The 13,101-nt window shown below is 40.6% G+C and overlaps 1 protein-coding gene across 2 annotated transcripts in view; it reads left to right on the forward strand.

Moving 5' to 3' along the window:
* Positions 1–13,101, forward strand: part of LOC124159238 (Krueppel-like factor 8) — a 167,953-nt gene that overhangs the window by 95,013 nt on the left and 59,839 nt on the right. The window contains exons 2-5 of one of the 2 annotated variants that reach the window (XM_046534909.1): positions 4,329–4,840; positions 7,176–7,211; positions 9,482–10,131; positions 11,251–11,310. In XM_046534909.1, the coding sequence (XP_046390865.1) occupies positions 4,329–4,840; positions 7,176–7,211; positions 9,482–10,131; positions 11,251–11,310 (1,258 nt within the window). The remainder of the gene's footprint in view (positions 1–4,328; positions 4,841–7,175; positions 7,212–9,481; positions 10,132–11,250; positions 11,311–13,101) is intronic. The other variant, XM_046534910.1, reaches the window with a different exon arrangement.

Consider the following 13,101-nt stretch of genomic DNA (forward strand, 5'->3'; position numbering starts at 1 on the left):
TTGATATGCAGTATAGTGCCATGGCAGTTTTTCAATACCCTTTCTTGCTTCATTTAAAAAAACATAAGGAGCTAGCGGATTGAGACTGGATGTATTTTTACCTGTAGACTACATAGACCTGGGCCGAAGCTGAACACGCGAGAGTGCTAACCCTTGATGATCACTTTCATAATCGTGATGTTTGTTCCAGAAGCGTTGCATTATGTGAACCGATGGTTGAGCAATTAATCGTGGAGAACAGGAGGGCCTTCTGACCCATGGCAATTCGAGAATGAGTGAGAGCTACTTGTTACCTTCCTCCAACAAAGAAGGGTGGGTGGGATTGTATTCTCCTCGGAAGAGTCACCTCTGTTCACTTTCTAGACTCAACAGGCGTGGTGTGTGAAATTTGTGAAACGGAACTTATCACGCTTAAACTATCTTAGACCACAAAAGTAACTTCACTAGAAGATGGAAAAAATTAACTATGAAAAATATCCTCATAACTCAAAATTTTTATTTATTGATGATATTATTCAACCGATTAAGGTAGGTTTCCATGGAGTACTAAAGAAGTAATCTGGGAGCCTCCTTTTCCTTCGAGCTCTGCCTTCTTCAATTCACTGTAAGGCCTAATCCGTTTCAATCTATCTAAAAATCCTATTCTCTTCATTCCCCTCCCTCGTTTACTCAACATTCTACCCTCTAATACCGTTTTCAACATCCCATCCCCGCTAAATACTCTCTCCATCCAAACCTTCTGTCACCTCCATATCTCATTAAAAGTTGCCTCTCTTCACCCACCATGTATAGCACTTCGTCGTTCCATCTCCTCTCTGTCCGTTTCACCTTCTCCATTCTTCTCCATACCCACATCTCGAATGCCTCCAATCTTCTCTCGCCCTCCTTCCTTAGTGTCCACGTTTCCGCACCGTAGAGAGCTACAATCCAGATCAAACTCTTCACTAACCTTTTCTTTAAAATCTTGCATAATGATCGTTTCAGAAGCTTCTTCCTGGTCATGAACACCTCCTTTGCTATTGCAATTCGCTTCCTGATTGCCTTACTACTGTATCCGTTTTCCTCTGATGTGCTGCCGAAATATAACTCATAATAAAAGACATTAAATGTATGCTGCTAAAAAGAATGGGATAGTATAATAGGGTTAAGAATTATTTTGAATGTTAATTTTGTGCAGAAAACCAAGTATCTTCTTCACGTAGGGGTAAAAATAGGTTCCCTATTTTTAGTGGGATTTTTCGATTGAGGATGAACGAAGATAATTGGAGGGAGGTGGAGTGGACCACTGTCAATTTTAACCTACTCATACGGTCTCTCTTTCATCGTCAATCTACACTGTATGGTCGAAAAATAAAAAAATATATTCTATTTTAATAGCAACACCGATCATGCTTTCATATACTATACTTTATTTATACTTAGCTATATTTATATATTCTTTACTTTCGCGAAGGAAAACCTCTGTGAAAAATGGCATGGAATGGGAATTATCAGTCTTTCACTTTGAAAAATTGTCCATTGTTCTCACTTTTTTGGTATCCCCGTGGACTTAAGTAAAGGTAACCTTAGTTGTCAGCATAACCGAATGTAATTTTATCGAACTAATAGCGTAAACGATAGACTGCTAGCAAAATGTATGTGAGGAACTAATTATCACAATTTGGCTACCCTCACCGAAAAATTTAGGTTTAAAATTTTAAGGCACAGAAATGGATTATATTTTTATTGTTTCCATAAATTTATTATTATTTGACTGTCGTCCTTGTTGGTGGCGGGGCAAATTTCTCGCCTGCCAACCAAGAGGTCGTTGGTTCGAGTCCCGCGTGGGTAGGTTGCCCCTATCTAGGGCATGATTGTTCGTGCATGTGTCATTGTTAAATTTGTTAAACTCCCCGATGTAAAATGGCAAAAATGTGCAGTATTAGATGAAATGGGAATAAAAAATATATGTAAAACAATACACTTTGGCCATAGTATAATAAGGTGCAAATAATTGTTTAATGGAAATGAAAGAGCCATTTAAACGCGTTTTGGAAATTCTTTCGACACCATGCTATCTGGCTTCGGTGAGGATTCCACGAGAAACTCTACTTACGCGAGAAAGACGGTCGCCTACCCTTGTTTATGAGTTGCGCCCTCTTTTATTACCGTCTTCTCGGGTCACTTTTATTTTTTTCCCATCAACACCTGCGTCTACGTTTTTCCCTCTCGCGTGTCGGTCTTCACGTGTGTCCACCCTCCACACTCGGCAAAAATCCTGCCGGATTTTTATGAGTGCATCGAACCTAAATTTGTCTTCTTCGGCGAGGCAAACGCGGTGGGGATCGTCCGATGCCAAAAATTCTCCGAGCCCGGTTTCTCCAGCGCCGACACGGGACGGAGAACAGGTTTCGAGTGTTTTCTTTTCGGGGTGCGTTCGTCGATTGTTTTATTTTCGCGCGTCGCCGCGGCGGGATCGAATTCTGTTTTTCATCCGCCGAGTGCATCGCATGAATCAAGGCTTCAGACCGCTCCGCAATGGAGAGAAAGTTCCCGGCGTACGTAACGAGAGGTCTCGTGAAATCGGATACCGAACCGAAAGCCTGGGTCCGAAGAAATGAATGGCGTTAATTGACGACGCCGGGGAGTAATAATTTTCAACTCCCGTCTGTTACGTGGGAATAAAAGAGGTTCGAGCCTCATACGCTTAAATGAGAGCCCTTCGCAGTTAAATTTTCTTGGGTTTCGATTGACATTGAGTGCTGTTCCGCCTGTTATTCTTTTCTTTTTAAGGCTTTCATTCGCTCGGTTCGGCTCAGGTACTGCATTCCTGTATTCGTTCTCTACCAAGGTCCGAAATAAGATATTGTGATGAGATTTAATACCATGCGTAATTGGGCGATGAGTGTGAGAAATTTTTTTTTTCGAAAATCTCACGGGACAATAGTAAGACTTACACATTATTAAAAAATTAAGGGTAGTCATGTGAAAATAATTTCACAGTGTTTTGCTTTGGGCAACGGCATTAGAACATGTATTTATCTTTGAGTTTTCGGTCATATTTGTATTATTGCAGAACTTTTCTTTGATTAACCACTTCCATTTTTGATCCTTCCTCATCCCTGAATTATGGGCTGTTTTCTTTTTGTTTTTCTACTCAAATTGCTTGAAAACTAAAGAAAATATTTAGTAAAATATTTAGGTAAATATAAATTGGTTAACTGAGAGATCTGTCCTGAGTTAATATTGAACATAATGTTTGACAACTTTAACTGCTGAGTTCTCTACCTAATGTTTTTATCTCTGTGAAATATTTGAGCTTCATTTTCCTTCAAGGGATTGTAACGTAAAGATGATGAAAATATTCGGCATGACCTTTGGTGGGTCCTTCTTAGATGAAATCAACCGGTTTCTTCCTGGTTATAATGTGGCTTCTTTTGAGTTGTTCAGCATGTTTGTCGCATTGGTGCTGTGTTTACGACGAGATGACTGCTACTTCTGGTCGAATTTCGTCACCTCAGCAAGTCGTTTTGGAAAATTGCCAAATGTTAAGTAACCTTTGTTTTTACTTGAAATTCGAGGAAATAAGAAATAACCGTTGGCACAGTGTTTTCTACACGTTAGCTCATATTCAGTAACACTTTTCTTAAGCAATGACTAAATTATGAAAATTATTTACATCCCTTTATCGAAAAAGAAGAGGTGATATCTTGTAGAGGTTAATGCGTTTTAAATACTGTGATTGCACTTGTAGCAACTAATTTTACAACAATTTATCTCTGGCACAATTTTCACTACTTTCAAAGGTGATACTATCGTTGCCACGTTATGGTGTCTCATTTACTATCCATTAGAAGGTGAGGAGTCCTTCGTCTATCATGAATATTACCAGCCATTCCATATTCATTTTCGCAAAGCGGTGCATCGTTGTCAACGCAAATTAATAACTGATAGATTTTGGTATTGTCTTTCACAACATATAATAAACTTGCCACAATTGGTTCTGTACTACATGTTATCACCAGGTGTAACATATTGAAGTCATTCGATACTCAAGCCTGGATCATTTAAGTTAATAAACTTAAGGAATAAAATTTTCCATTATTTATTCAAGTAAATTTTATCGTTTTCTTATTTTTAGAAGTTGACAAAGTAATTCATTATGTTTAAATTTCTCAGTTTGGTTTTGATTAGACATAAAATTCAAATTGGTATTTACCGTAAAAAATTATTTAAATAAATACTAAAAACTTCTGAACGTGATCGGAGAAGTATAATTTTGAACGCTTCCATGTTTTCTGCTAACTCAGTGCCCAATGCTTATAGAGATATTTCATTTCCTTTTGCAGAGCGGCGAGCTGGACGCTTTCCTGTGCCGCCAGGAGGATTGGTGCGAGGGCCGGGGGGCGACGCTGACCGGGGGCGGCGGACCCAGGGGGTCCCCTGCGGACATCCCTTCGGCGGACAGCTGCCTGGGGCGCCGCGGAGTGCCCGGCGGCGGCGTTGGCGGCGGCGGAGGCATGGTGGTGTCGCGGGCCATCGAAGACGACGACTCGCTGGACGTGAAGCCGCGGCGGGAGTCGGCCTCGCAGATCGACGAGTTCTTCGAGGACCCGGCGGCCATCCCGCCCGCGCTGCTCCACCTGCACCCGCTGCACGCGGGGCCCGCCGTGACGACGCAGCGCCGGAGGCCCCTTGGGGACCCCGGCGGCGGTGGGGGCGGGACATTGAGGCCTCCCCTCGCCGTCAACCCCGTTACCAGGATGGTGGACGAGGACGTGTTCCTGAAGCCCCTGTGGGAGGATATCGCGACCAGTATCCAGAAGCTGGACCCTGAGAACGCCGACATGCTCGTCCACAGGTGTGTAAATTCGATGTGGTTTATGTCAAATAACCGGAGTAAGCATTGCAAGAGCGATTTTTGGATGCTGTGCATGAGACGAAGATTCGAATGGCAACTACGTATATATTTACACGTACGAGTGACACACGTCCAGAAAACTTTCTGCTTGCGATTGTGAATATATTTAGTTACGTTGCTCCTATCGTATCGTATTTCTTGATCCACTGTTATGATACAATTAGTTACAATAATATCGACCGCTCCTAGCCGCAAAGTAGTATCTCAAAAATCATTCCATTCTCGTGTATCGTGAATTTCAAGTCCACAAAATCGCATGTGTAAAATTTGAGCGTAAAAATCATAACTGAAATTGCGTGCGTCAGAATATCAATCCACAAAGCTGTAATTTTGCTATCCGGAATGACTTTTTGAAATACAGCTTTGACAAACGAATTTATCGATGAAATTTCAGATACGATTGAATGACACAAATTTTACATGCACGTTTTTCTGGTCTAGAAATTCAAGATACGCCAGAATGGAAGGATTTTTTTTGAGGTACTACTTTGCGGCTAGGAGCGGTCGATATACACAATGCCGTTCCCTGTTCAATATTTGATACTTTCATGTAATTTTCAAACAGTAGGTATCCATATTGAATTTTCGTTTTGCACCCGTATCTTCCTTCAGTTAGCTTATTTCGACCGGCTTCGTGAGTAAACTAATTAGTGGATTAAGAAATTGCGAGCTTCAACAACATATTTGAGACAGTTTGACAACAAATAGGAATGCGGGTTTTCTTCAAGAGCCTCCTATGCTCAGGATGTTAGGATGTAGCCATACGGCTACGGTGGGTAGAAATGAGTTAATGTTTGATTGCATGGATGATTTTGTGGGTCTGAACGGAACATTACGAATGTATGAACCAAATTAGAACTCGTTCTATTTTCGGTACATGTGTTTACACACGGTGTATTTTGGCGTTCATTCTCGCGTCCACTCGTTTAGACATTAACTTGCACTAACTGATGTACCCTGTAAACAGGCCTTTAGATCACATGCTTGGTCTGATTAACTGCTTCCGACGTTAGCGTTAGTTTAAAAGTTGCTGCTTGTCGTTTATATATGTCGTTTATTTCGTATGGAAATAAAATCTCCATTGAATTAAACGCCAAAGACTAATGAGAAGTATGAAGATTCTTAATAAATTCCATTGAGTTTGCTAACTTTTTTCTATTATCTCCAGTAATAATTAAGATGTGGTTTCACAGATAGCATACGTTTTTGTATCCCGCGTAGCCATCTTCAGCGTTCTTGCTTATATTTACACTGAGTTTGAGATTAGATTCACATCAATCCGGTTAGGTTTTACGTGACAATACTCGCTCTCATATGAATGAAATTTTGCCTAAGAAGTCTCTTTTATCTGGTTTCATATTTTGAATGAAAATTTCTTTATTATCACTATATTATATCCGGGCGTGGTGCTAAGTAGGTTAAATAAGAGACTCTCTTCCCCGTTTTTGACCACTGTAAACAAGCCCTCCGTTTCCTGGCGTCGGAATTCTCTCTCCGTCATAAATGTCGTGTTAGGGTTTTAAAAACTCATCTGCATAAAATATTTTTGTGTATATCAAGGGAAACGATTTTTACCGTTAAAAGCTGTCAGCTCGAGGGACTCATTCACCGAGCTTCAGAATTTAGTAATGCATTTGTTTGCCCCTGGCATACTCTTTAAGTATTACCCCATCGACGCCACTACATTATGCAAATTCCCTGTACTTTAATTTACCGACTCTGTTTGGCAAATATTTTGTGTGACACAATCCGCTTCAGAGTGCATGGGCTCAATGGAAATCATAAAATCGGATTAAGAAGTCCATGTGTGCCGTTGTTGTTCCGTCCTCATACTCGAGCAGCATTGCTGACTTAGACGACAGCTTTTGAATTTAATATCCCTGATGACACATAAATAATATAATTATATTGCTTAAAATTATCAGTTGTTAGCTTAAATAAAATATTGATGGAAGCATAGATGAGGGGTGACATTCCTTTTCTATACATTCCTTCGGTTGAGTCAAAATTAAGGTTATTTCGTGACGTGACAATGTCATGCTTTCGTATAATTCTAATCCGAAACGAAATCTACGTTTACGTACGTTATCTCTAGTGTTGGGATTGAAATATTAGAAGATATGGGAAATATTAGCAAAAACTTAACTTGTTTACCTATTTGAAGATTTTGCATGCTTAATGTGTTGTCTACTCTCCGTCTCCACCTTGTATGTGCTGCCTCACGACGCAACTGTTGCTGGAACTGTGAACGTCAACTCTCCAATACGATCCCTAGACGGCAGATGGACAGAATATGGAATGCGAACAATCAGTGAGTTTTAAAAGACGCACTTCCGTGTCGAAAGCCTTTAATACGACTTTTTCTGAACATTACACAGTAAAATTATTTCTCTTTCTCTTGTAACTAGCTTGTTTTCCGGCTTGATAGCTACAAAATGGTTTCCTTCTTAGGCTTCATGTGGCAAATAAATAGGCTACCATTTTGCTGTAGCAATGTACTCTAAAGGATGAACACAATAACATGGACGTACGTGGCAAAATTCGCCTCTCCTAAGAACCCAAAAGCATTATGAAATATATTAATCTTTTTGCAGTCCTAATCTTTTCAATCTTAGAGCTTTATCACTGTTCATGAATTCGCGTAAACTTGAAAATATATTTCATAATATTTTGATAGACGCAATGTGTTTGAATTTTTCAAAGAAATAAATTTATGCTCAGGCTCTTCCTAGCGTTGTGGGTTCATGAGCGTGGTGAAAAACAAGATTGAACACTTGCTTACTTATCGAAGGGTCTTTGGTTCACTCCTAGGTTGAGTCTTCTGTCAAAATGCTCGAAAATCGGGGTGACCCTTGTAAAGAAAGTGCTCCCTCTAAACCATTCTTTGGCTTACAATTAGTCTTTGGCGATCTTAGCTCTCACCTATTAAACCCCCAGCACTGGCGCAGCGAGAAGGGGAATAAACCCCCCCCCCCCAAAGTTCAAAGACATTTTTAAATTGAATCCATTTTACTTTAATGGATTAATATTACTCATGGAATAGTGTAAGGATTAATAAAATATCCCTCAGAAATCCGTAAAACGCACCATTTTGAACCATCTAGCTTAATTTTTGTGGGGTATGGCCCCCTCTCCTCTTGCTACGCTGAAAAGTGTAGCTCAAGTTCCCAGCTGTTTTAGCCGTCCACTGAGAAGTTCTGCACATTTGATGGTTTCAGTTAATTAATTTTCTCGGTCTGATCATGGCATAGTGTCGTAGGCCCCGCACCTCCCGCTTTTTCTGTCCAGACTCTACAGTATTAGTTACGCCTAAAACCCCCTAGCCTTTAATTCCTAGTAACGCCCCTGACCCTCAGGACATGTTAGGAACACTGTGAGCTGAGGAATTGATTTTGAATCATGCATTGATGGAGAAATAAACTTTTATGCATTGATTTCGGATTAGGAATGGAATCGCAGTTAAATACTTGCAGATTTGTATCATCTTACCTATATTTGATGTGGATTAAGCTACGCTGTCTTAAAATAAGAGCAAATATTTTAAAATAAACGGACTAGGCCTTCCACTCGTTATCAATTTTAGCGATTCAGGAGAGAAATCTTGGATTTTAAGCGCGTTGAATGCTTGACTGAATGTATGTACGTGGGGCAAGCCCACTACCAGATCAGGTCTTTGATAATAATCTTTGTACAGCCACTTTGTACTGCAATTTTATTCTAGGGCTGTAATATTCTCCTTTTTAATAGCCATTTTTGTTTAAAAAATAATTTATAAAATATAAAAAATAAAAGGCGTAAAATTATTTTAAATTGACTTTCAACTATAAAGTAATCAGGATTAGATAAACACTCATTGCCCTAATTTTCTCCCGGTTGTGTGACTTTAAGTCCAACATTTAAACCGCTTTCTCTACCAATACCTTTATGAATGGAATATTAATTTTCATCAATGAATAAATGATTTTTAACTTCTTAAAGAAGAAATCATCCAGATGGAAATCTGAATGTCCAACCAGCCTATACAAATTACACTAAGTATTAAAGCTGAAAATATGAACTCTCTGGTGACTGATTTAGAAACTGAACCGTAATTTAATGAAGTAATATTTCAATAATTGTTCATCCTTGCTGTAATCATTAAAGAAACAAACTTACTTCGATGGTGGGCACGAAAGTGAAAATTTAAACCCTGATGGTATTGATAATTAATAAGAAAATTGTGTCCACTAGTTGGTTACATTTCAATTATTATAGTTTTTGTAACAAATGCTTGCTCAATATGTACCACTCATACTATTTGCAGATTTGAAGGTTCTTCGAGCCTAAATTAGGTACACATTGGGTAGCCAAACGTAGTCTAAAGTTAAAAATATTGTAATTCATGTAATAAAATAGTCGATGTAATAAAATATTTGTTGGAGTCATCATTGGTTTTAGAGTACGATATCGAAAATAATATTGCAAATATGTTACTCTGAAATGCATTTTGAATCTTTGGAAAGCTGTGATCATTTTGCTAATTTGTAGCGCTTTGGTCATTCTGCAGAACTTTATAGAAGGCTACACGTATTCCTTCCGCAGGTGCGACCCCACGACGCTGCAGACGCTCAACGTGAAGGTGGAGCGGCCCGACCGCATCCCGTCCGTCCCCCTCGTCCCCCCCGCTTCCTCCTCCGCCAACCTCTTCGGCGGCGGTCCCTTCTTCGGCGCCCCCACCACCACCACCACGGCTGCGGGGGCCTGCTTCGGCGCCAAGGGCGTCGGAGGCGGCGGGGGCGGCTTCTGCCTGGAGCGGCCCTCGCAGCATTCCCCCCAGGCCGTACCCTCTCCTTTCGGCCCCCCGCTCTCCACACCGCCACCTCCGACCATCCTCGGGGCCCCTGGGGGCCTCCCGACCCTTCCCCTGATCGAAGCCTCCTCGTCCCCGCTGCCTCCGCTCCTGCCCGCGTCGCCGCCTCCGCAGCTCCAGAAGAGGCGGACGCCCCCGCCCCCGTACCCCGCGCCCCCGCCGCCGCCCCCGCCGCCCGCGTCTGCCTCCTCCTCGCCGGTCAACAGGCAGTCGTCGCTGGCGCCGGCCCCGCAGGTCGGGGGAAACGCGAACGCCGCCGTCACCGCAGCGGGCAGCGGACCGGCCGCGGCGGTCGCGACACCCGGGCCGACGGTCGTCAAGTACAACCGCAGGAACAACCCGGAGCTGGAGAAGCGGCGGATACACCATTGTGATTTCCCCGGTGAGTAAGCCATTTTTAATGTTCATTTTATAGTTATGTTTTTATTTCATTAATAACTTTTGTAAGTTTATCAACCGCTAATCGAATTTTCATCCTCTTTACTCATGATTTATGGTCCTTTTTTGCGCAACTTTCATCTATATCAACTCAGTGTATATCACTCTACACCAGCCATTACGCATTAAGATATCATTGGAGAATGTTGTTGATTAACGTATCGGAGTATAGGTAAAAGAATGATTTGTAAAATTATTCCCCACGTACCGTACGTATGTACTTATTATATCTTATTCTCTAAAAAGAATTCATTTGCACATCAATTTTTTGGGAATTACAAGCATCAGTCATCGTGACGTGAAATTGAAATTGATTTCTCCGCTATCACTCTAATTATTTGCTGAAAGTATTATGTAAAATTTCGGTGAATCCCGATTCAATTAAATGCGATATCATGAATTTTTTTTGTCAATATAATCTGCGAAAAGTAGTATTCGGGAGTCGTCAGAATTAGTTTAGGGGTCCCTTCAATTCTATATATCCTTTTCCATGTGATCATAATCTCTTTCTTGGCACGAAATCTTTGAATTTTGGAAGAATTTGAAGAGCCACCTGTAATGACCACGTGACTAGTATTTTTATCATATTGATGAATTTATAAAGTTAAGGAACATGTATCGTTGATAAGGATCTGAGAAGGTGAAAAGTATGATGAGAAAAAAATAATGAGACTCGACATACGGAGAACTCGTGAAGTAATTAATCACTTATGCTGGTTTTAAAAATTGTCGTGTTCCCGTAAAGCAGTAGATAAATATATCTGTATCGGGAGATCGATATAATTTCGGAGACACACTCCAGCAGTATCGATTTTTGATTGAATTGTGAGAAAAAAGTAAAGAGCAATTATTTTTGTTGCTAGACTATTCAGGCTCAATAGTTTTGATTTATTGTTTGAAATTGATGATACAACAGCAATTTTTACTCTACAGAACTGTGTACTAATACTTAATACATGTCTACATAAGCTATTTTTTGCTTTTCGATATGTTATAAATTTAAATGGAGTTGGGGTGGTTGTTAGTCTTGTTCTAGAGTATAAAACAATTCTCTCGTTTCCAGGTTGTACGAAGGTGTATACCAAGAGCTCCCATTTGAAGGCGCATCAGAGGATACATACAGGTGAGCTAAATACTCATTTCAAATCATTTAAAGAATGATATTTTAATTTTAATGATTATAAATGTACATAATTTTCTATTCTTACCGCGTATCATGAACTTTCTAATTACGACATCAAATCCTCTGAACTCTCACTGAACTATTGAAAAGCTGCAATGGTAATATTTTAATGGCTGTAATGTGAATTTTCTCGTCTGCCTTGAGTCCGCAATCTGGGTTCAGTTCTAAGTGCGCAATGAAAGAGCAGTGTAGAGTACCTATTACGGGTCTCCAAAATATTCTATCTAATTCAGCAAATTTACCTGGGAGACTTCAACGCCTGCGGTGAGTCATATTTTCAGCTCTAAGAAGAATCCTCGTTTTGTGGAATGACCTATTCGTTTGAACTACATCACCTTTATCATTACGTATAAACTATAATATCGTACTTTTTTTATATGCTTAGTATTTTATGAGCGTATGGTGTGCCTGTGGGGATTGTCTTGCATGGTAAGGATAGGTCACCCCCTGCCAAACACCCTACAGGTGGCTCGCAGGGTATTATGCAGATTTAAATTCCATTCTTTTGATTATTTCAATTCCAAACTCATGGGATTTTCCTTTTCGAGATCAACTGAAAATGTCTTATTGTATCGTATTACATTTTTACTTACTTCTTTACCCAACCAACTCTCTTATTCTTTCGATTTACTTTTCTATACATTAATCCATTGGTGAGGGGTGTTGCATCCTCTAAAAGCTTTGATTTATCAGTTTTTCCATTTTGTTATTAAGGTATTGGCATCAACGCAAAGACATATAAGGTTTCATGGTTGGCCTCCGCACTCGACTTTCTCCCAGCCTCGTCGAGCATCTGGTTCGCTAAACTAAGTAAATTCAAACTATTGAGGAGTGATTTAGTAGAAGTTCGATATATTACAGTAAAGGTTGTTACACTTTTCCGCATTATTCTAATGGGTACGATGTGTTCCGATTCACAGAGTCATTATCTGATACAAGGTTTTGTACAGGGTCTTGAACAAATTCTTGTACAAGCTTTTGCACAAATTCTTATCCAAGATATTGTCCAAATCCTTGTACCATATGATTGCTCTTTGAGCCGGAACGCGTAATACACATCAAAATAATTGTAAATAAAAGTGCAAATGCCTTTTATTTCAGTGTGGTTCCCTGACCGTACTCCGCTTTTCATAGTCGTTAGAGCTGGATTGTGTATCTCGCCCACGAATCCCTTCCAATTACCCATTGCTCGGATTCCTCTTCTTCAGTGTTTTTTCTCCCTCGGAAGTCACATCTCCTTAGCACCACACAAAAAAACACTTTAACCGACCTTTAAAATATTTGGTCGACCTCCCCTTGTCTCTCTCTCTCTCTTCGTCCGAGTTGATTGGAGGCGACGCGTGCTCCGGCTTCTATTTTTTTTCTGCTGCCCCCCTTTTGTGTTTTCTCCTTCGGGCCTTTTCGGGCGACTCCTCCATCGGGAAAACGAGGAAAAAACGGAGCGGCGAAGACTAACCGTCTCAAGGGAGAAATGGATTAACCGGGGTCAATCGTGGTCTCGCCTCATCAACCGAGAAGAGGAATAAAAAATCTTTTCCTCCAACCACACCGTGTCTTTCATTCTATCCTCTACCTCGCCCACGCGTACTTACCCGGTCGTATTTTTTTCTTTTACTCGGTCCTCGTCGTCCACATTTAATTGGCTAACACCTCAAAGGAGTGCGCGTGGTGATAGGAACGTCTTTACGTACGTATGCACGAACTTGTGTGCAAACTTCAAATTTTACTCTA

Source organism: Ischnura elegans, chromosome 5 (assembly GCF_921293095.1).
Source record: "Ischnura elegans chromosome 5, ioIscEleg1.1, whole genome shotgun sequence".
Taxonomy (NCBI): domain Eukaryota; kingdom Metazoa; phylum Arthropoda; class Insecta; order Odonata; family Coenagrionidae; genus Ischnura; species Ischnura elegans.